The sequence below is a fragment of the Chionomys nivalis genome, chromosome 9 (genome assembly GCF_950005125.1).
Source record: "Chionomys nivalis chromosome 9, mChiNiv1.1, whole genome shotgun sequence".
In the NCBI taxonomy this organism is placed as follows: domain Eukaryota; kingdom Metazoa; phylum Chordata; class Mammalia; order Rodentia; family Cricetidae; genus Chionomys; species Chionomys nivalis.
Genome location: NC_080094.1, coordinates 80816878 through 80841029, shown reverse-complemented (window position 1 = coordinate 80841029; position 24152 = coordinate 80816878). Strand labels below are relative to the sequence as shown.

Genomic DNA, 24152 nt, shown 5'->3' with positions numbered 1-24152 from the left:
GGTCAAAGCTAAGTGGTTACATGTGGAGGTGTGTTCCCCTATTCCCAGCATTTGGGAGCCTGAAGCAGGAAGATTGTGAGTTCAAAGCCAGCCTGGGGACCTAGGAAGATCCTGCCTCTAAAAGCAAATGTCTGAACATGTAGATAAGCATGTACAATCATGATAAACTCCCGAAGCTATCAACAGTAGTCTGTTTTGTTTGTTTTACTGAGACCAAAACCTCTATCTTGACCTAGAATCTCAGAAAAGTGGAAGCAGCAAAGAGGAGCTGACAGCCAGGAAGAGAGCAGGCTCAGCAGAGCGCTCTACACATTAACTCTGCGACAATTGATTGAGTCTTCTAATTAAACCCTACGCTCTCAGGGAGACTGCAGGGCTGAGGGCAATACTCTAAAACCAAAAGCATAGTACCCAACCTTGCCCTAATTAAAAAAGTAAGGGGTTGGAGTTAAGAGGAGGTACTGCTTTTGCAGAGGACCTGGGTTCAAATCCCAGCATCCACATTATGTGGCCCACAATTGCCTATAACCCCAGCTCCAGGGGATCCAGTACCTCTGGGCTCTGCAGGTATTTGCTCTCATGTGCATTCAGGCCTCCCTCCTCACATCTACATAATAAAAATAATAATAAGAGGAAATCTGTTTTTTTGGGTTTTTTTTTTTTTTTTTTGGCTTTTCTAGACAGGGTTTCTCTGTGCAGCCCTGGCTGCCCTGGAACTCACTCTGTAGACCAGGCTGATCTTCACCTCAGAGATTCACCTGTTTCTGCCTCCCAAGTTCTGGGATTAAAGGCGTGCGCCACCATGCTCAGTATAAAAGTAGATCTTAAGTCAGCTCTCAGAACACACACAGGGAACAGCATCCTTACCAGAACCTGGTCAGGACTCACACTGTGAGACTAATTTTATTCATCAAAACAGCTAGTTTAATTTTCTAAATGTACTGTTATGCAAAGAATGGCAAGGCAGTCAGTTTCATGTCCTGTTGGCATTGGCAATGAAGGAATCTGAGAACACCCAGCAGCCACTCCTGTTGTAATTATACCTTTAGGAACCTAATAGTCACAAGCACAATAGTTACAAAAAGGATATAAATTGCTACTTAAGCATTAGATACTAACATTATCTGAAATGACAAAAATTAAATACTCAATGGTAGAGAAATACATAATTTAAGGAAATATTAAGACAGTGGCTTATTACCAATTATGCAACAAAATAACTGCTTATAAAGAGAGATGAATGGCCTGAGAAAACACTAATAGCAAAAAGTTCACAGGTGAGAATGCACAACTACATATGTGTGTGTGTGCAGAGAACAGAAGGCCAGAAAGGCCCCTCCCAACCAAGCTGTCTCTAAATGATGCAAGAACAAGCAGCTTCTCCTCACATGTTGATATGAATTTTTGGTGCTTTTTATTTAGAAAGAGTATCATACAACATGACTCTTCCAAGCCTTTTAGACAAAACCTTTTTCTAAACCCAGCAAAAGCCTGGAAGATTAAACAAGTGAGTCAAACAGGTGCCCTTACCTTGTGGTAGAAAGCCGCACCCGTGAGCACCATGGACACTTCATTGGTCCACTCAGACTCGTACTTCCACTTGTTCATCTCATGGTCCCAGAGATGCAGGCGGCCTGGGTAGCCGACCAGCCGGTCAGGAAATTCCCGCCAGACCTAGGGACAGAGCACATCGATAAGCCATCCCCAGTTCAGATGAGCACCGAGTACTGAGGTTTCCAGGCTAGCCTCAACAGACCCCTGGGGTCAGGGTGGGCTGCTGAGGACTCCACCAAGCAGGTGCTAGCATCCCACCAGTGTTCAGAGGTAGAGGCAGACTTTGACTTCTTCTAGAGCATTATGTGCATACATGGCCATTTCATGTGGAAAAAGGGCTTGCTGAGTATTGTCTATGCCAGCCAGACACGGAACCGACTGCCTTCCCTCCTCTGCATAACAAGCATTCAGAAAATTAAACTTAACTGTTTGATAAATGAGACGAACTTACTGTGAGCTCTGAGCAGGGTCTGGTGGGGCGGCAGTTTCCTGTATGTGTGCTGAGAGTCAGTACTTCACTGCCCTATGCTCTGGAACATTCTGAGAACAACCGATTCTAGATCTGGGAAATCCCCAGAGATGGCACTTAGACTAACAGAACAGCACACTAGACACCAATGAGGTACTTCCGGTTCTTTCTCCCATGTGTTTCCTGTAATTTAGTTTGACCTTTAGAAACAAAGAAGGGGCTGAGGGGCGGAGGCTTAGTTTTCATCTGCCTACCTTGAACACATCAGGATCATGAGTTCAGATCCCTGGAACCTACACAGAAAAGAAGTGGGGACACAGTGTCCCCCTGTGATCACAGCAGAGGGCAGGGACAGGCAGACCCCTGAGACTCAATGGTCAGCTTGCCTAGCTAAATCAGTGAGTTTCAGGGTGAGTGAGAAATTTTACCTCAAAAAATTCAAGTGGAAATCGATCAAGAAAAGACAGCAATGTTGACCTTGGACACACACACCTGTACGTATACAAAGGCCTTGGACACGTGCACCTGTATGTATGTACACATGGACCTTGGACACGTGCACTTGCATGTATGTACACATGGACCTTGGACACGTGCACCTGCATGTACACATGGACCTTGGACACGTGCACCTGCATGTATGTACACATGGACCTTGGACACGTGCACCTGCATGTACACATGGGCCTTGGACACGTGAACCTGCATGTACACATGGGCCTTGGACACGTGCACCTGCATGTACACATGGGCCTTGGACACGTGCACCTGCATGTGCACATGGGCCTTGGACACGTGCACCTGCATGTATGCATGGGACCCAGTGAGATAGGTTAGTGGGCAAAGGTGTCTTCTGCCACGCATGATGACCTGGGTTCCATCCTGAGGGACTCACATGGTAGGAGAGAGGTGACTTGTGCAAGCTGGCCTCTGACCTCCATACGGACATCATGACGCATCATGGCAGATCCATTCCCACAATAAATATATTAAAACGCAATAAAAAGGTTTTTTTTTAAATCCAAGCATACACTACTTGTTCAATCCCCCCCCCCCCCACACACACACACAAGGAGCTCAATAAATCAGGGATAACTTGCTGCCTACTTGTGAAGCTTATTTTCTTCTCAGCTGGGCCAACCTTCAGCAGCGTCTAAAGAATGGCACCCCCAAAGGCCTCACCTCAGTCCCTCTCTTTAGGGAATCTCATCTCATTACTTTAAATCCTAGCTCTAATTTCATCACTTCATATCTGCTCAGCCTTGCAGGCCACTGAAATGCCCAACGTCTTTCCGGCTACCCTGCCTGGGTAAATAAAGGTACTCTCTACTACCACGCTGAACAGTGCTGTACTCTGCACCTTGTCATCTGACAGCACTGGTTACCTGCACCAGACCTCACCAGATAAGGCTGTGGAAGCTTAAGTTCCTTCACACAGAGAGCGACCGGAAGGTCAACCTATCTTCCCTGAGACTGCAGCCATTCCCTCTCTTCTGTCTGTTCCTGCCAGCTGTGTACAATCCTTTCCAAGCTGCTATGGTCTCAGGAGGTGCTGTGTATGGAAAATGGAGGATTAGCTGAAGGGAACTTCACTTTCTACACTGCTTTTGGGAAGCAGTCGTCCATGCTGGGGTGGGACTGCTCCACAGTTCAGTTTTTTTGGGGCTCATTCATGCTCCCGTCGATAAGTCCAATGAAAGCATTAGTTCACCCAGCTAGAACTTGAGAAGAAGTGTTTCTGCAGTTTGCCACCTGGATGGTGTTTACAGGAAAAGTTAACAATGGCTCAAACAGAACTCCATCTCACACCCCAGAAAGACCCTTCAAGCTTCTCTGTCTCAGTCAGTTGCCCACTAGCTCAAGCCCAGATGCCCAGGCAGCCTTTGTCCTCCTTTCCAGATCTATTACAACGTCCTGCTGGCTCTACTTCCAGCCACCTCTAACTTTACTTCTGCACTCCCTGGAGCTCCAACCAGATTCCGGGTCAGCCACCTCTTCCTCTCCTCTCAAACCGGAACCGGCCAGCATCTCTAACAGTACTAGTCTAGAAGAACTACAGGTATTCCGGGCCTCTGGGCTCTTTCCTAGCGTTACATGTTATTTTTGTTACGCATTTATCTATAGAAGCAATGTGGTCAAGTTCCAGAGTGACAAGCAGCTTCCCATCACTTTACGACACTGAGCTTAAGGAGAACATGTGGATGCCATTCTTCAGGGCACAGCCGGGTGGTTAGCAGCAACACCCCTCCTTTGGAGCTACTTGGAGCTCTCATAAGAGAACCACACACTGGGGGCTTAGATTAGACGCTTCTCAAGTCCAGGAGACCAGAAGCCTGAGTCGAGGTTGTCAGGGCCGCGTCCCGCCGACAGCTGTCGGCAAAGACCCTGACTGGCCCTTGGCTTGTGGTGCTTGGCTATCATTTCTTCTGTTTCCTCCTCCTCCTCCTCCTCCTCCTCCTCCTCCTCCTCCTCCTCCTCCTCCTCCTCCTCCTCCTCCTCCTCCTCCTCCTCCTTCTCCCCCTCCCCCTCCCCCTCCTCCTCCCCTTCCCCCTCCTCTTTCGCCAACAGATGCATCACCTAGCCCTCCATCCTTACAGGATCAAGTCTCCTCACTCAAGTCTGTTCAAGTCCCAGTCATGCACGGACTCCAGTCTTCACAATTCAGGCCCCGCCCTGGTGGTCTCATTTTAACTTGGTTAACTCCGAAAAGCCCACTGTTAAATAACGTCACAACGTGAGGTACTGAGTGAGGGTCAGAACTTGGACGCATCGTTTATGAGGGGACATAGTTCAACCCCTAACATCTCCTGGAAATTTTAGAGAAACATTCCACCTGTAAAACAAACAACAATGGCTTCCGATTTCACCAAGAATCATACACAAGGACCCACCGCCACATCAGCTTTTACCATGTTCTCCTTTGTGCTCTGTGATCCTGACTAGACCCTAAGCCCTTTGCTTCTGCTGTGTCTTCTGGAACATTTTTCTAGCCTCAAAAGGCTGGCTCCTTATCACCAATGGAGCCTCTGCTTAAGTATCAACACCTTCAACAGGCCTGCTTAGCATCTCATATCAGATAAATGCCACTGGCATCCCCCCCGCCCGTCACATACCTGCAGCCCCTGCTCCTCTTTATTAAATTTTCACTTGTGCTATCACTTTAGCTAGTGATTATTTACTTCTCTCCAGGAGAGTTCCCACTGGATCAGGACGGAGACTGGCTCACTGTGGTACCCAAGCCTGAAGAACAGCAGCACACACCACACCACAGCACCCCTCACCGGCTGCTGAGGGCACAAAGGGGCTGGGAAGGGAAGTGGAGCTCTTCAGTTTTAGCACAGCCAGAACAGTGCACTCAACCATGGAAGAAGGCCTGCACAGCACACACTCATGGTTGGTGTCAGTGACAAGCATGAGGGCTCTGAGTGTGACAGGCACAGGAAGAGTCTCCCACAGCAAGTCACAAAAGCTGGGGGAGAGGGAACACAGAATATTTGCTGAGTCACTACACTGTCATTATACTTTCTACCCAGGACTCCTCAATCATCTCCAGATTTTATGGGACATCTAACCCGCCTCATGGGTGTGGCCTGGGGGTCATAAGGAGAGCTTTCCCTGGTGTGATACCAGTGCATCTACCAGGTTCTCAGACTCACAGCCTTGGCTTCATTAACACCATATTGTAACCAACAGACCTAATGGGCTACAGAAATCATCCTAATAGCTGCAGACAAATGAATCTATGTCAAGTGTTACCCGACTGTGTGAGCTACTGTTTGCTCTCTGGTATGGAGTCTGTATTTCAGCAGATTAAAATAGTACGAAGCTACGATGGTTTTACAGAGGCAGGGCACGAACAGTCATAACTCTGTGGACCAGGACACCCAAGTCACAGCACCTTGCTGGTTAACCTTCCTAAGTGGACAGTAGTGTCTGAATGGCCCTGAGCACACACAACTAAGCAGCTGGAAAGGCAGGACGCAGGCCTGTATCCAACTCTACCGGCATTGCCTTTCCTGTTGACTTGGATACTGAAATCAAAGGAAGGCAAGTCCCCTTCTGCTTTCAAAGGGCCCTCCCCCAGCCCACCTGCTACCATCATTCATCATCACTATCATCCCCTTTTCGTTATTATTGTTATTATTATCTCTCAGTTTCAGGGTCAAATGCTATTAAGATTTCGGTATGGAGTTCTTCCTGTTGGCCGAAGTCACTTAGCTTCTCTCCAGGACGTAATCCATGACATCCAGTCACAGGCCGCCAAACTGCAGTGTGCTGAAAGGCACCAGAGGAGTCCTTGTCCTGAATCCTGGATTCCCCTGGAGCCTTGCCTGAGCTCTGTTCTTTCTAGGCCCCTGGCCTTGACTTACTCCAGGCAGCTGGATCCAATCAAGATGCCATCCTTGCCACTTCATCTGTAACTCTGCAGCTGACTACAGGATCAGAATGAGGGGAGCAGAATGGGATGCCCCCCAATCAGCCAGGATAGAACCAAACTGGTTATGCACACAGTAGACATTTTCCCAGCCAGAGCAGCAGCACTGTCCACTCCGTGCCCCTCTCCTTGTGGAGCACCCCATTCCAAGTCTACTCCTTTCTCCTCTGGCGTCAGACCCTTTGCATCTGCAGGGTGGGACTCGGAGGCATCCCCTCCCACCTACATCAGCGATGCTTCCTACTCCACTCCGGTCTAGTCACAGGCTTTCTAAAGAGCACCCTTGTGGACAGTTAGCAGCATAGTCCTGAGGAAGAAGAGCTGGAACACTCTGGACTTTCTATCTGAATACAGATTACAGCTACAGAATATTCCTACTGCTGCTCCTTCTGTGCTCTTAACCCCAAACACCTTTTTCCTAATCAAGAGATTTTTTTATTCTCAGGACTAACAGATGCAATTACCTGGGCCATTTTCTGCTTTCTTTAAAACAAAACAAACAGTTCCCCAAACTGAAAGCCATGAGGTCTTCTGTGGCTTCCCACAGGGTAAGGCAAAGCACTTTTGCCGTTGTTCACAGTCTCAAGAGACAGGCTAACTGGACCCTTGCATCCATAGACACTGCACAGGGCACACGGCCAAAGAAGATGGCTGCCCCACTGGCCCAGTCACAGCGACACCTTTCTGTTTCCCTTTTCCATCTGGATTAGCTGGTTGCTAATGTCCTCTTAAGGAAGGGCCTTCTCTGCTCCTTCCTCCTCCCAGGTGATGTGTTTCAGGCTGTGGATTTCTGAACAGACTGGTCTGGATCAGTGCACTCTGTTAAATGCCATATTCATGAGGGCAGTCCATAAATGTTCCTGAAGAGAGACACCGTGCAGCATTCTGAGTCAGCCTCCTTCCTCCTCAGAGAAGGAGAGGGAAGGGTGCAGCCACACGTGGTGTCCATCTGGAGGTGCAATCAGGACACCAACATCAAAACAGGCTCTCTCTGAAGTGACTGTTACAGTCGTCCCCACCCACCCCCACACACAAAAGGCACAGTCCCACATATTGCCCTGGACTACAGAGATGAGTTTCAGGACGACTGAGACAAAAGTGCAGGAAGGGGAAGCTATGCAGGACGTGCATGCCTGTAACTCCAGGATGAAGGAGGCAGACACAGGATAGCCATGACTAAGAGGCTAGCTTCGTTTACACAGCAAGATCCATGTCTCTCCTGATAGAAAGCCACAGCACGGCTAAGAGGCAGTGTATATGTGTAAACATGGTTCCAAAGGTTTCATGTTTTTCCTTGCACATATTTCTAGGTTGTGTCAACTGCTAAGAATCACAGTGACACAGAACTCTATGAACTAGCTCAATCCCTGTGGTCTCATGGTCTCATGCTTGGGCAAGGCAGAGCTGAAAGGAGTCAGCAACAAGTAAAGGTCTTTAATGAGTGGTCTCATCCTTCGTACTTCAGGGCAGCATGCTTTCCTTCAGGAGAGTGTGCTCTGTCCTGCATGTGGACCAGATGTGGAGGCAGTAGCTGGCTGGCTTCCATTGAGAAGCCAGTTACAGGGTTCATTCATGAATGTGTGTGTGTGTGTCCATGCACGCACATATGGGGGCCAGAATACTGGGTGTATTCTGAGACAAGGTTTCTCACTGAACACGGAGCTAAGGCTGGTGGCCAGCAAGCCCGACATCCCTGTCTCTGCTCCTCCATCAATGCTAGTGCTATGGGCATGTGTGTGGTCCCACCTTGCTTTTTATGTGGGTGCGGGGAGTCTCACTTGGTTCCTTACACTGGTATGGCAAGCTTGGCTAGTGTTCTTCCCCACCAGGCCTTCTTTCGAGGCCCCAAACCCACCTTACTTGCAGCTTGCTGAGAAGTGTAAAGAGGGCTGATGGGCTTCACTCTTAGGCCAGACTGCATCACACCCGCAGACGGTGCTTTGTTAAGAGGGAGCTCTGCAGAAAGCTGAGAGCCTTGGTTCACAACAGGGGCACAATGCTGACTAGAGATATCTAGAGCAGGGGAGTCCAGACATTGTCACCCAGTTTCCTAATGCTGACCAGCATTGACAGATACATGGGTAAACAATGTGTTTTAAGATCAACCTGTGAGATCGATCACCTCAGTCTGCCTGAAGGACCCTTTCAAGCCATGGAAGAGTTCTCTTTAAAAATCAATCAACCCAGCAGGAAAACTACTAGCATGGGAGCCCTCCAGGGGTTCGGTGGAACTCTCATCCGTCCAGTCTGACTAGGGGCAGGGCTTTGGTCGTGGGTACATGATGTGTGCTTCTCATCCGTCCAGTCTGAGTAGGGGGCAGGGCTTTGGTCGTGGGTACATGATGTGTGCTTCTCATCCGTCCAGTCTGACTAGGGGCAGGGCTTTGGTCGTGGGTACATGATGTGTGCTTCTCATTGGTCCAGTCTGACTAGGGGGCAGGGCTTTGGTCGTGGGTACATGATGTGTGCTTCTCATTGGTCCAGTCTGACTAGGGGGCAGGGCTTTGGTCGTGGGTACATGATGTGTGCTTCTCATTGGTCCAGTCTGACTGGGGGCAGGGCTTTGGTCGTTGGTACATGATGTGTGCTTCTCATTGGTCCAGTCTGACTAGGGGGCAGGGCTTTGGTTGTGGGTACATGATGCGCACTTATTTAAGTGATAGCTTCAGGTCAGTGCTGAAGGCCCGGGGATGGGCTGTGCTTAGCTCTAGTAGGCACAGGATTGTGTCTATCTTTCAGTGTTGGTCATTACTGGGAAGGCATTTCTGGGAAAAGTGGGTTTTGCGACACCCGCCTCATCCTTGAGTCAGTATCAGCTCACCTATGGGAAGAAGATGCATACTGAGTGATCTGGAGCTGTGAGGCCTGGTCCAAGTTGTGTCCAGGAGCTGCAGCCTTCCAGATCATCTGGAAGGGAGAGGTCATTCATCCAAGTACTCATCTGTTCCCTCCATAGATGGGAAAAACTGACCTGACGAGGAAGTAGCCATCTAAGTCTACACTGCTAGGTTGAGCCTGCATGGTAGATCCAAAGCCCCAAGGCAGCCCTGCTCATCAACCTTTATGGCTTCCCAGCATTCTAAGAGGCACCCAACCCCCGAGCTCAGGCCCTCACTGGAGAAACACGGCAGCCAGGCTGAGGCTAGTCTAAATCACCCACTGCACCTGGGCTCTTGAGCCTGTGTCCTAGGACAGGAACCCTGAGAGCTTCAGAGTGCACTGATCACACAGGTGGGCAGTGGAACATGGCTGCGGGAGGCGTGGGCGGAGACCAGGACTGGCCTTTGGCTTCCATCAGCACTCATCTTCCTAAAGCAGAAGCTTCACTGTGAGTGTGGTTTCCATTTAGAATCAGCAGCTACATGCTCATGAAGAGAAGACGCCCTGTCAGCTGTGTGCGAGCCAGTGTGTTTCCACAGCACATCTGAGCGCCTCCTGGAACCTCAGAATCTATGAGGCATTGGGGCAGAGGAGGAAGCTCGAGCCCAGAGCAACTGAATGAAAGATTAAATCCGAGGATTCTTTATGAGGCCATGAATCTCTTCCGAGAGACAATAGAGGGAAGGAGGAGGGTGCAAGTGAGCGGACGGGAGGAAGGGCAGGATGGGGTATGCTCTCACTAGTTCTGTGCCCCCAATTGATTTTCTTCGCAGAGGCTCAGCTCCAGTCACTGTTTCTTGGCCTGGTCTCAGGATACTACTGTTCAGTGAAGTGAAAACTGTAATGAGCAAGCAAATGGCTGTTTCCTAAATCCTGCAAAGTGAGGAAAGACAGACTGCTACCACTCAGCGGATGGTTACTGAGGATTCGGAATCCTGAACTCAATGCTGGACCAGAGGCCCAGACTCTGTGCCCAGAAGTGAGTGAGCTCTGCTGCCTCCAGCAGCTGTGGAGGTGGCGCTCATCACTTGAGTTAGGGACACTGGCAAGAGCAAACCTGACAAGTACCTTCTTTTCTTCACACAGAGGAAGAAAGGATACTTGCAAACTGTTGGGTCCCAACTAACTTCAAAGCATGAAGGAACTCCCATTAAAAAATATTATCACTTTATTTTTAAAATTTTTATTTTATGAACATTGGTGTTTTGCCTGTATGTGTGTCCTTGTAAGAGTGTCAGGTCCCCTGAAACTGAAGTTACAGACAGTTGTTAGCTGCCATGTGGGTGCTGGGAATTGAACCCAGGTCCTCTGGAAGAATAGCTAGTCCTATTAACCACTGAGCCACCTCTCCAGTCCCATGAATGAACTTCCAAATGGTCACTTTCTGAGCAATCTCACCACTCTGCTCTCTGTTTAGTTTTGATCCACAATCAGCTAGCAGAAACCCTCCATACCAACCTATGTCCCACATAATGCCAAACAATGATTCAGGACAGTTTACAGAAAAAGGCAAAACTAACGGAATTTAAACTATCAATAGAGGATGTACTCCATGGCATTAAAAAAAATATATAGAGTTGGTGAGACAGTGCATACGGGTGATGACTGCATGCCGAAGAAGGGGCAGTATGACCACAAGTGTGAAGCCAGTCTAGGTTACAAACACATAAGCAAACAACAGCAAATAGCTTCAAAATATCAGTTGCAAAACTAGGGAGTTAGCTTAGCTGGTGATGTGCTTGCCATAAAAGCATAAGGATTAGAGTTCAATCCTTAGCACCCATGCAAGAAGCAAGGTGTGCTGGTGTGTGCTTGTAATCCTAGCAGTGGAGGGAGAGGCGTGTGGGTCTCCGGGATCTCTGGGGCTCACTGGCCACCTAGAATAAAGTACAGGATGAATTCAAGGCCAATGAAAAGACCCTGTCTCGAAAAAATGTTGATGGCTTCTAAGGCATGACACTTGAGGTTGACCTACTAGTATTACTACAACTACAGGCACACACACACACACACACACACACACACAAATACACATACATGTCAGTACTGTCACTGAATTCTAGAAAGGAAATCCAGTAACAAATATTAAAGTCCATAGCTTGGAGATGGGATGTTTCTATTTTATTTATATTTGGCTCTTGGTTATTTACTGAGCTCCCATCAATAGTTTTAAAATATTTAAATATATTATAACACACACACATATGTAGTGATATTTTGTGTTTTAACAAATAAAGCTTGCTTGACGATCAGAGAAGCAATGCAGCCAGCCACTAGAGAGACCTTTTGCCTCTACCAATGCTCATACCAAAGGGTGATCCTCTCCTCAGACTGCTTCAGACTGCATCCTCAGACTGTACTGAGCTCCTGTCTCCTTCCGCCTTATATTCCTCTCTCCGCCCAGCCATATCACCCATCTCCACCTCCCTAGCTCTGGAATTAAAGGCATGGGATCCCAAGCATCACCTTTGTGTTAACTCTGTTTCTTGTTTAGACTGGATCAATCTCATGTAGTTCAGAGTGGTCTTGAGCTAACAGAGACCCATCTATTTCTGTCTCCTAAATCCTGGAATTAAAGGTGTGTGCCACAACTCTCCGGCCTCTAGTGGCTTAATTCCACACTCTTATCTTATATGTGTACTGACAGTTTGTGTTTACACACACATACTTATATATAAGGAGAGTGTGTGTGGGCACACGTGTGTAAAAGTGTGTGTGTGTGTGCGCGCGCGCGCGTGCTGGTGTCCAGAGGCCAGAGGAGGGTACTGAAGCCCCTGCAGCTGGAGTTATAGGTGACTGTGAGCCAGGAATCAAACTCAGGTCCTCTGTAAAAGCAGCAAGTGCTCTTAACTGTGGAGCCAGCTCCAGCTCCTCCTGTCTGTCTGTCTGTCTGTCTGTCCATGCAGACATATGGAGATAAATCATCCTTATTTGAGCTCCACCTATTCTTTGAGATCGGGGCTTTCACTGAAGCTGACATTCATGGATTCAGCTCAGCTGGCTGCTCAGAGAGCTCCAAGGATCTTCCTATTGTCTCTGCTTCTCTGGCTCTGGGTTATGCTGACATCGACCTCCAGTCTTCATACTTTTACCTTCTAAGCCACCCCCAGCCTTTTTTTTTTATTATTATTATTTAATGTTAGACCTTTTGGAAGGTGTGTAGTGCACGCCCTTGTGTTCTCTCTGCACTGTCCTGTGGGCGTCTTCCACTTGCAGCCTGGGAACCCTCCTCAATGGGGGTCCGTCCATGCCCTCATTCTCTTTCTGGCTGGACTGCTGGGATTTCACTGCTGCCTTCTGAGAGCTCTTTGTCTGTCTGAGATGTTTACTTCTCTGCTGGACATGTGGTTTACAAATATTTTCTCTAGTTTGTAGCGTGCCTTTTCATCTTCTTTACAATGTCTTTTAAAGAGCATAATATTTTTATTTTGAAAAGGTCTAATTTACCAATCTGTCTTTTTATGGATTGACCTTTTGCTGTCAAGCTCAGATCTCTTTGTAGACCCCTAGAGTCTGAACTTCCACTCCTAGCCCAGTTTTGTGCTTTACATTTAAGTGTGTGACTTGCTTTTGGCTAATTTTGTAGAGGCTGTAAAGTTTAAGTCAAACCTCTGCCTTCTAGAACTGACTCTGGAAGTCTCTTCCTCTTCTTGGCACTGAATTTGTACCTTCTGTCAAAATCCAGCTGTCCCAGACAGACCCTGGAATTCCCATACTTCAGGGAGAGGGTACATAAGGCATATATCTTGTTAACATGGGGCTTGCAGAGGAAAACCAGTATTGTGTCCATTAGAAAGTCAAGGTCCTGAGGAAGTGAGGATATGGGGGAAGGGCTGAGGCAGTTACCAGGTTGGAAAGGAACAGGGAAGCAGAGACCTGAAACTCTCAGGGTTTCATTCTATAGAAGGAAAGTTAATTATAGAGTTGGGATTTAGATCCCCATAGCTTACAGCCTGGTAAGTACAGGACAAAATTCCTCTCTGTCATTCGTTCACTGGCTGGTAGGTAGACGACCAACCCTCCACTGCACAGGGGTTACGGGGCATTTACTCCAACAGTTCTTTATAATTCTACTTACAGGAAGTCAATTCAATGTCCAAACCTCAACTCCGGTAGCCTGTAAGTATTTACTGTAAAACAACTATGAGCCAAGCGTCTAGGCCGAGCCAGTGAAAAGCCGCCATAACCCTGCTGAAAGGACCACACTACCGCCAGAGTTTATCATCAAGTCCAGCATGTCTGATGCACACGTCGTTGGTGCTCTAGCTGTGAGAAGAGGCTTTTTCCTTTCCTTCCAGAAATGAGTGTCAGTGTGTGATTATGACCTCCGCCCGAACCCTCAAATCCTCAGCCTAACCAAAGGCTACTGGGAAACCAACAAGTATTACTTTTAAAGGTTGCCAAGTCTTGATCTAAACCAGCTAGCAGATAGTAGCAAATACACAGCAACCATGATTAATGAGAACCCTAGGCACCGATTTCCAGGCACCGAGAAACAAATATGATCTGAGAAGTAAGCTGGCGAGCTCATCTTGCTTTCTAGAGATCCATTCCACAGCTGTGGTGTCTCAAGGGCAGGGGTCACTTTGAGGCTTCCAGGGTTTTCTTCTTTCCTTCACATGGTGTCTGGTGTGACAGGGATCACAACCCTATCTCAGATCCAGACCTTAGCAGGCTATCGTTGTGTGTTCTGACAAGGATGACATTGTCTGATGTTTGGGAAACCCCATCGGCTTTCCTGGAAGCTCTGACGCTGCCCTCAAGGGGAGCTGGGTAGTTCAGGGCCTTGGGCTGTGTTTTTCACCCCCTGTTCCTGCGCCACACCTGCCCGTGTACCTGGGTTTAGCTATCAAGGCAGAAGCGGTCCAGGAAGAGAAGTCCCTCCTATCTAGAAACTAGAGCCAGAGTCTGAAGCGCTGGATTCCAGAAGTGCTAGAGTTTTCTGATCATCTCAATGATACGACAGGCAGATCTGGGACCTCAGACACATGGATCTGCTCAGGGCTGGGTATCACTGCAGATCGCTCCTGCGCAATGAGGGGGGTGCATCACACAGACAACTCTTCAAAAAGACCTTCCTAAACCATCAGCACTAGTTGTAGACGCCCAGGACTGCCCAGGGAAAGGCCAGAGCTGCCTTACCAGCCCTCCCTAGTAGCCACTAACCTGCCTCCCTCATTAGTGCGTTGGGAGGGAGACCAGTGTGGACAGGACAGAGAGCACAGCGTGGGCCCTCTTCCTTGAATGCTCCATTCTGAATGTGCTTTCACTGATCAGCAGGAAGAGGGCCACTCCACTCTAATCCCATCTGGGTGCTTTTCCCAATGGTTGGCTGTTATTTCAATGTTCAGTATACATATTCCATTTCCTTCCCTTAATATTTGTTTGACTTATTCTCCAGTGGGGCCTGGGTGCACTGGAAGGGCTTGGCAAGGTCAAGTCATGCCACGGTGTCTCTCAGCACCTCCTCAGCTCTGGCTTGTCTCTGGATCTTCTTTCAGCAGTGCTCACAGCTCGAGCTGTTTTCCCTTCTGTCTCACAATGCTTTCAGGTAGAAATCAATGCAAGCTGGAGACAGAACGGGGTGAACAGATTTGCAGGCTGCACACTGGTAGCTGCAGATACTATGGAAAGGACAGACCTTCCAAGTAAAGACTTGCCTCTAACTACTGCCTTCCCTGTCTGCCGGGGGTAGTGCAGTCACTTAGGTGGGACCACTTGGCCACACTGTCTGCTGAAGACAAGAGTCTGGGTGACAGCAACTCTTAGGGCATTTAAGAAAAGTAATAATCAGAGTGACAGACAGATAATCAGACAGGCAGACAGACATCTTTTTCAATACAGTCCTGTGTTATGTACAGGCTCAGGAAAAGGAGCCATGATGGGATCCTGTGACTGTCACCATCATCAGGAAGAAGATAACTGCTCTCGACCCAACCAGTCACTACCGGCCAGACCCTGAGAAAGCTCAGGAATCTGAGGCAGCCAAGAGTTAAGGACTGAAAATCTCAGGTACCAATTCTCACCAAAGCCTGTGAGTCTCCAGTACCCAGAGTATTCAACCATTGTGTGCATGCCCTGTTGTTGTGTGAGTTCCTTGGGGAGACAGAAAGAAAGGTCTACTCACCCAGGAGTTCTAGCTGGTCTATTTGGCTGACAGACAAAAGAAAGCTTCTGCCAAGGCCATCTTGGGGGAGTTGTCTGGGGTTAATTACTGGAGTATGGATAACTTACTGACAGCTTCAATGCTGAAAAGTCCCACCCACCCAGTCAAGCTCTCAACTCCTGTATAGTCAAGTACCCAAGATCACGGTAGCTGGGGCAGAGAGTGGTGACCTCATTCTCAAGGGAGGGTCTTGAGACTCCCTACTCCTCCACAAGGAGTAGCATCCTCATCACCTCCACAGACTCCAGTAGCTTTGCTGTTCTGTTTAACATGTTGATAGGAGCAAAGGACACGGTATCTGTGGTCCCCACAACCACTCTGTTTCTTGATGGTTACTGTCATATCCAGCTGAGAAGAAATAGCCTCTATTTCCATTCCTTTATGGATCCCTCCATATTTGTCTCAGCTATATAAAAAAAATGAGTTTTGCAGGGCCCTAGATAACTCACAAACTGAGCTTGCCCAGAACCTACAGTAGGAAGTGCCATAAAGAAACATCTTTCTGTAGCGTTCCCTGGATCTCCAACAAGCCTGGCTGGGTACATATCCAGAGCAGGACTGGGTTCCTAGGGAGGTAAGCAGAAGGCAGAGGACCACACGCCTGACAGAACGAGCCCAAGGCTCACTCTGTACTCATTTGTTTCCAGATCCAGCATCTATGAGACTCTGGACAGACCGACACTCTAGGGAGAGCAACACACGGACAGAGAGGTAAACTTTTTTTTCTTTTTTTTGGCTCCCTGTCAGGGAATCGAACAGAGAGGTAAACTTATGTTTTTAAAGGCACTGACAACAGAATCTGCTTCTGCACTTCTGTAGGGTAGACAGTTCCCATCTGCAGCCATTGTATGAGAAGAGAAAAACCAGAATTTACTTAGAACCACAGATTGTATCTTCCCTCCTGCTGTCCCTGAATGCACATATAGATGGCTGTATTTTACTAATTCTGTTTAAAATATAAACATCACACCATCTCTGATTAATTCAATTAGCCAGGTCCCCTATCACTCATTAAAACCACACTCTGGGTGAGTAGGTGTTGTTCTTCTGCTGGGCTCTCCAATCATTCCAACACTGTCTTTAGACTTTCACCACCTGGTTCTTACTTTCCTGTCTCCAGTCTCTGTCACCACGAATTTATCCTGAGATCAACTTCTTTTTACACACACCTCCCAAGAGCCTCTTCTATCAGCCTCAAGAGTCTGTCCATTCCTCTCTCAGCTGGCCCTCAACTGGCTAGCTAACTCAACATCCACTGTTAACAGAACTAGGCCCACACCGCAATTTCTCACTCTCAATTTCAAGCCTTGCTCTAGGTCACTCCTACATCAAGAAAACCCAGTTGGAGAAGGGACTCTGAGAAAAGAATGAGGTAAGCCATTTTGCTGTCTTCTGTGATTGTTTTTTGAAAGTATGTAATTGGGCAGCTATGAACAAAGTAATGTAAGTAATTTCATATAATTTATTAGCACCAGAGAGGCCTGAGCAGCCTCTGCCACCTATGGATGTCCAAGCATCAGCATCCACGCCTGACGACACACAGCCGCTCTGTTCCTTCTCACTCCCGCATGAAGCCCTAGCTATATTTATAGCCAACATCATTAGCCAAGAGCGTTTCACCTCTCTCAGGTGAAAAATGGCCAATACTTAAGAGCCACTAATAATTTTTTATGGTTGGAAATGTGGATCAAAGTATGAAAGGAAAAATAAATCCACAGGTTTGCACACTCAGCCAAGTCTCCATGGCTCATTTTCAACCACATGTTTTAAACTGTCTCTTAGAGGAGGGGGAGGGGAGTAGGAATAAGTTGCTTTTTATTTCCATGCTTTTTAGTGTCTGAAATAAAAGCAGAGACGGGGGGGGGGGGGCGGCAAACATCCAAGTAACATTATACGCTGCTACCGTTCCCCCAGGAGTCCCTCGCAAATGAGTATCAAGAACTGAATAGATACTTTCCTGGTAAAATACATAAACAGATAAATAAATTATCCCAGGCTGAAAGGAATCTCCCATCTGGTAGCTCACTAGAACTTGTCAAACAAGTCAGAAACACGCAAGGCCAGAGAGGATCATTCCAAGCTCCTGACTTCAGGGATGGAGAGAGAAGGGAAAGTTTCCCAGGGCCCTTTGCCTTCCAAGAGGGAAAGTGGCCCCACAGAGACAGGCAAATAACCCACGCTTTCTTCCAAGGAAACGATTACAGCTAGCACTGGATCCAAACGTCTGTGCACTCAGGTCACAAGACTGGAAAAAAACTGGCCTGACCTCATTCCCCAGACCTTACTCTGTACCGCAAAGTCTTACAGAGTCAATGTTCATTTAACATTTTCAAGACGTAGACTGACTTCTTTGTAGTTCCAGTCCTTGGCATCAAAGCATGAAGGGATAGGGTTCCCTTCACATTCCCACTGTGTTTCTATGAGCAGAACTGGAAATGCTGATAGGGTGTGTGGCATGTAGAGACCTGAGCCTCTTGCTGATCAGCTGCGAGGCTGGGGCAGGTCACACCTGTTGGATGAAGCCTCATCTGTGTGCTTATATCACCTACTGGTGTTAAGATTTGGCAAAGGCCAGACAGAGCACACCAGGGCTCTACAAACTTCCTCTTGGAAAGGGACTGCAGAGTTTATGCTTTGCTTCCAAGCTAATAGTAAGGGAGACTGCCCCATCACCCACCTGTGACTCTTGTGTCTTTGGGAAGTGTGTTCTATGAGCTGGCATACAGTCTGCCCTATAACCCTTAAGCATGGTGTGAAGCTTCCATCACAATGGTCTCTGTCAATCAAGCCTTCCAGCTCTTTGGCATGCACTACCTTAGAGTACCTACTCACTTGTGAAAATGGCACGGCCTGGGGCCTGGGGCTGCATGTGCCTTCATGCAGCAGAGGTGCCTTCAGAACCACGAACAAAGCAGGACCTGGTCACCTCAGACTGCTCTGTCTCGAATAACACAACCTGTGCATCCTCCTCTCAATGTCCAATTCATGTGCAGCTGGTCAGGGTGTCACAGGGTTGCTCCAGATGCTACTCTGCATGCCCAGCAGTTTGACATGTTCCCACCTGGAGTCATAGCTTGCTTTACCTGCACTTCTGATTCCTCAGGGGCTGCAGGAAGTTTTTTGATCTAAAGTTCTGTCTCCAGACAAAAAAGTAAAAACTCTAGAAGCCTCTGCTTCTGGTTTCTTCCTTAGCAAGGATTCCTGATGGGAAGACCCTACTGTCAATGGGCTTTTCTATAGTCTTTTTGGCACAACAGTAAAAAAACCTCTGGCACATTTTCTCTTCGACTCTCACATGTTCAATATGATGTTTTCGTTGGATTTTTTGGGAGGGTGGGGTTAAGCTAGGACAATGGATTTAACTACTACAAACACAAGGTCTATAGAATAGAAGAAATGAAAATGCTGCTTTCATAGAATGGGCAAGGAACTTTTGATTGTGTACATCTGAAGCACTGTGGTGACTAACCTAACCAGCTGCCTTAGTTAGTGAACTCACAAGTGCAGAATGAGCCTTCCTCCCAGTGCACCCAGAACATTAACAACACAGGCCTATGCTAAGCCAGTCTCACGGCATTTCCAAGTAGTGGGTTTCTCAGCACAGTTGTATCAAACCAGTAACAAGAGAGAAAAGGTAACTTAAAAATGTGACAAGCAAACAGTGTGTTTTTATGGACCTATGGATTAAAGAAGATAATATAAAGGAAATCACATAATATTTTGAACTTCAGGCTAACAGAAATATGACATATCCAAACTTGAGAATGAGGGCTAGGGCCCCTGAGTCTGTGGGTAAGAGTACTTGCTGTTAAAACAAGGGGACCTGAGTGAGAGTTCCATGTAAAAGTTTGGCATGACAGAACATGCCTGTTAAGTCCAGCTTTGGAGAAGGAGACATGTGGGTTCAGGGAAGTTGTTGGCTAGACTGAAGGTTGAGTGAGAGTCTGTGTTAAAAAATAGGGTGGAGAGATGGCTCAGTGGTTAAGAGCATTGCCTGCTCTTCCAAAGGTCCTCAGTTCAATTCCCGGCAACCACATGGTAGCTCACAACCATTTGTAATGAGGTCTGGTGCCCTTATCTGGCCTGCAGGCATACAAACAGACAGAATATTGTATACATAATAAATAAATAAATAAATATTTTTAAAAAAATAGAGTGGAGAGTTACAGAAGAAAACACCTGACATTCTTCTTTGGCCTCTGCAACACACACACACACACACACAGAGTCACACATACACAAAACAGACATACACATACACACAGTCACATAGACACACACACGAGTCACACATACACAAAACACTTACACATACAGTCACATAGACACACACACAAAACAGACATACACATACAGTCACATAGACACACACACAAAACAGACATTCACATACAGTCACATAGACACACATACACAAAACAGACACACACACAGTCACATATACACACACTCACATAGACACACACAAAGACACACACAGTCACACATACACACACTCACATAGACACACACACAAAGACACACACAGTCACACATACATGCACTCACATAGATACACACAAAGACACACACACATACACATAAATACACAGAGAGATATTCACACATACACACACACACAGACACACACAGAAATACACCAAGAAAAATTCATAATACATCTGAAGCAACAATTAAAGAGAAATTTCAAGGCATATATTAGAAAAAAATCAATATTAAAACTAATGATCTGTGCTTTCAAGCCAAAAAAAACTAGAAAAAGAACAGCAATTCAGATTTACTAATGCAGAGTGTGAAATCAGTCAAGCAGAGTGGTGATTAGCACAAAATAGAGGAAGCCCAACAGAGCCAGTTCTCCAAAAGAACAATGGCATTATCAGGCCTAACCAGAGACCAGAAAACAGAAGTCAGTGTGGCCAAATATACCCACAATCCGGCCATCCGGAGGTGGAGGCTAAAGGACCATGAGCTTGAGGACAACTTAGACTACAGCGTGAGACTCTGGAAGAGGGAGGAGGAAAGAAATGACCAGTGTCAAGAATAAAAGAGACGTGTCATTCCAAATGCTAGAAGCTACTGTGCATGTCACATAATCTATCAGCACAAATGCAAGACAGCTGAGCAAGTCTGACTGGAACTGGACACGTGGGGAAGTCAGGCACTGAAGCTGTGCTTGGGGATGAAGAACGGAGCAGCAAGGGGTGGAGGACCCACCACCGTCAAGGAGGCCTCTGCCCCAGCTACAGAAGCAGGGTGAGCGAGGCACACGCAAAGGCACCTGCTCCTGAATGTGCTTGTATAGACGAACAGACTCAGCTTTCGGATGCTGCTTTCTGATGACCACTTCGACACAAATACTGCTTTGATGCATTCAGCTTGTGAAATTTATTGACATCTCTACAAGTCCTGCTGTGGCCTGCTGGGCCTCTTGAGTCTAAGTTCCAGAAATAATCAGCTCTTAGTTCTTCACATACATTTTAGGCACTTTTTTCTCCAGGAACTCCAATGGATGGCACTGTTGAATACTTTGTTACTGTCCCTCAGGTCTGCCAGGTGCCCAGACGCTACTTTGTTGTTGTTATTGTTGTTGTTTTGTGTTGTGTCCCCTTTTGCTACACTTACCCTCAGGCCCACTGCTCTCTCCTGCGCCTCCATTCTCTTAGGAAGCACTGAACTTGAGAGTGGATAACTTTAGTTTCCTCATTTCCACTTTGATCTTCCTGACGTCTCTCTCTTCCGGGGGTGCTTGTTTGCTCATTTGTTTCACCTCTTCGTGCTGCCCTCTCAGCACCAGCTGCTTTCAACGTCCCTAACGGCCTGTGCTCAGGGGCGACACCTCAGCTAGCTCTCCTCCTGGAAGCTGCAGTCTTCCTGAGTGGTAGGAAGACCTCAGCAGCATTCTCAGTATTTCCTTTGTCACCACCTCTTTTCCTGATGCTGTAACAAAAGCAGCTAAGGGAAAGGGGTTCATGTGGCTCACAATTCCAGATTACAGCCCAACATGGTGGGGAAGTCCCAGGGGCAGGAATACGAGAGAACTGGTCACAGTATATCCAAGGACACAGCAGAAAGCAATGAATGAATGTGTGCAGAGACAGAGATCCCTAGGCCTACTTGTCTGTGCCAGCCAACACAGACAAATAACTGGGTTCTTGGCCTAACAGGAGACCCTATCTATAAATAATGATTGAAGAAGACATGCAGTGTTGACCTCTGACCTCCAAATGTGTCCACACACCCATATCCACACATACATTTGTACAAACCTAAACACATACCCTTACACACACATGCGTGTACACATACACACCCCTTTGACTTAACATATTCTGCAAGTTTTAATTGTCAACAAAGTTTGTCTCAATTTCTACTAGGTTTTGTAATCGTCTGCCAGTAACTGACATCTGTATTCACAACTTTTCAAAGCTTAGCTGTCCTTCATCCTCATGTGCTACCTACTGCCTGAGAGAGCATAGGGGAGATGTGTGTGATGACTGTGCTGTCTCTTTAAGAGAAAAGCCATGCCCACTCCCTCCCCCATCTGCTGAGGCAGGCTGATCTTCAGCTTCCCACCTAAGCTCTCTCTCTTTTCCATCTTCCTCTCGGAGAGGCAGCTTCGCTTCTGCCTCTCTCCCCACTCCTCCGCTTCTCCTCTTTTCTGTCTCTCTCTCCTCCTCTCTCTCTCTCTGTGTCTGTCTGTCTGTCTGTCTGTCTGTCTGTCTCTCCTCTTCTCCCCTTCTCTCTTCCCCCTCCATAACCCCTGAATAAATATTTAATCTCATTCTGCATGTCATGCCTATCCATGTCTGTCTCTTGCCTTCCCACCACGTGTCTCCCAGCCTGGGACCAGCCACCACTCGGGGACCAGCAGTTGTCTTTGCCTGGGACTGGCTGCTCTCAGGGCCCACTGTCTGCCACCGCATGGCCCGCTACCACCACTTGGGGACCTACAGCATTTCTGCTGCCTACTGCCACCGGGGATCCTGCAGCATTTTTAATAAATCCATAATATTTGGTGCCATGACTCAGGCCCTCCCGCTCCTCTCCAGAGATTAGGATCCTTCCCGAACCAGTGTTTTTTTCCTACTCCCACCACCGCCTTCCAGGTTTCAATCAGTGAGTCTCCCCATTCTGCTATGGTTGCTTCCCTTAGCTTAAATTGTGTTTGGAATGGCCTGGGGCCAATCCACCTGTGACTGAGGGCCCAGGGTCCCTCAGATCCTTCTTTCTCTCTTTTTTTTCATTTCTTTTCTTTTCCTTTTTTTCCCTCACCGTAAAAGGCCGCTCAGAACAGCCTCTGGCCTCCCCACCCGGAGTCAGGGGATGCCTGGCTCAGGGGTCCTGGGTGTTCGTGCCCATTTGCACCCCGCCTATACAGGGAGACGTCCTCGTTATAGGCCTTGTGGTGCCGCTGCTTCGAGGGTTTTCACAATTTCAGCTGTGGATAGCAACCATCCATGTTCATCCCCCGGCTTTTTTCAAATCCAGCCTTTTGCTCCCCACCGAAGCTTGTGGCATGGTGACTTGTGGCATGGCGGCTCAGCACAGGGTGGATCACGCTTCTAGGTCTCTCTTATTATTAAGCTTAAAATCCCTGCAGCTCAAAATTTGTGGCTTTTCCATCTCTTATTGATCTTAAAACCCCTACAGCTCAAAAACTGTGGCTTTTTTCATGCAGCATATGACTGCTGCCATTCTGACTGAGGTCATGTGACCTCACCACCATCTTAACTGAGGTCAAGTGACTTCACTGCCATCTTAACTGAGTGGCTTTTCTATACAACATGTGACTGCTGCCATTTTGACTGGGGTCAGGTGACTTCGCTACCATCTTGGCTGAGAGCCAGGTCAGGTGACCAAGTTCTGCCATCTTTACTGAGGCATTCCCTGCCTGGTTTCCCAGTGTTAACTTTATTACATGGGTGATCTTACTGTCATCTTAACTGAGAGCCAGGTCAGGTGATCAAGTTTTCCCATCTTTACTAAAGCATGCCCTGTCTTGTCCCCTGGTTTACTTATGTCTTTTTCACTAAATTCCTCTTGTTGACTCTGTTGCATGTGTTTTGCGCAGTGGCATGCCTTTGGTAGGGCCCACCAAGAGCATCCACTTCGCCCAATTCCTGTTCACTCTCTATGTGTGTGATCATACATGTAACTTAAATACACCTATGCTTAATGTTATAATTGTTCATTGCATCTCATTTCAGACTACAAAAACAATAAGTCTCATGTTTTAAACTGGTATGTACTTTTAAGTCTCTTACAAAAATACTTTGTATTTAATCCAACCCTCATTTAAGATATATTAAGCTCTTCTCTACTATTGTCAGTTCTGCCGTTAACCTTATATCGCAAGCAGTTTTTTCTTCTTTCTGTCTTTTTATGAGTGTAAATCTTACCTGTTAAGAGCCAGTACAGTCAAGCTCAGACCCAGGCCTCTAGGAAGATTCTATACTGTAGTTATACCTAATAAACAGCCCTCAACTTCTCAGAGATCTGGGAAATGTGATATTTAAATATTTAATTATTAAAAAACTTTTCATAACAAAAAGAGACAGGTTGGCTCCTAGCAGCAAAACTCTACTTCCTCCAAAGAAGACAGAAGACAAATGGGCACACAACAATGTCCATCTGCACTGGGCAAAACT

The 24152-nt window shown here is 47.2% G+C and overlaps 1 protein-coding gene across 1 annotated transcript in view; it reads right to left on the bottom strand.

Annotated features, from left to right (window-relative positions):
* The window catches only part of Ext2 (exostosin glycosyltransferase 2), a 145871-nt gene that overhangs the window by 7754 nt on the left and 113965 nt on the right, over nucleotides 1-24152 (bottom strand). Inside the window, exon 11 of the mRNA XM_057780971.1 lies at nucleotides 1531-1674. Coding sequence (XP_057636954.1) covers nucleotides 1531-1674 — 144 coding nt within the window. The remainder of the gene's footprint in view (nucleotides 1-1530; nucleotides 1675-24152) is intronic.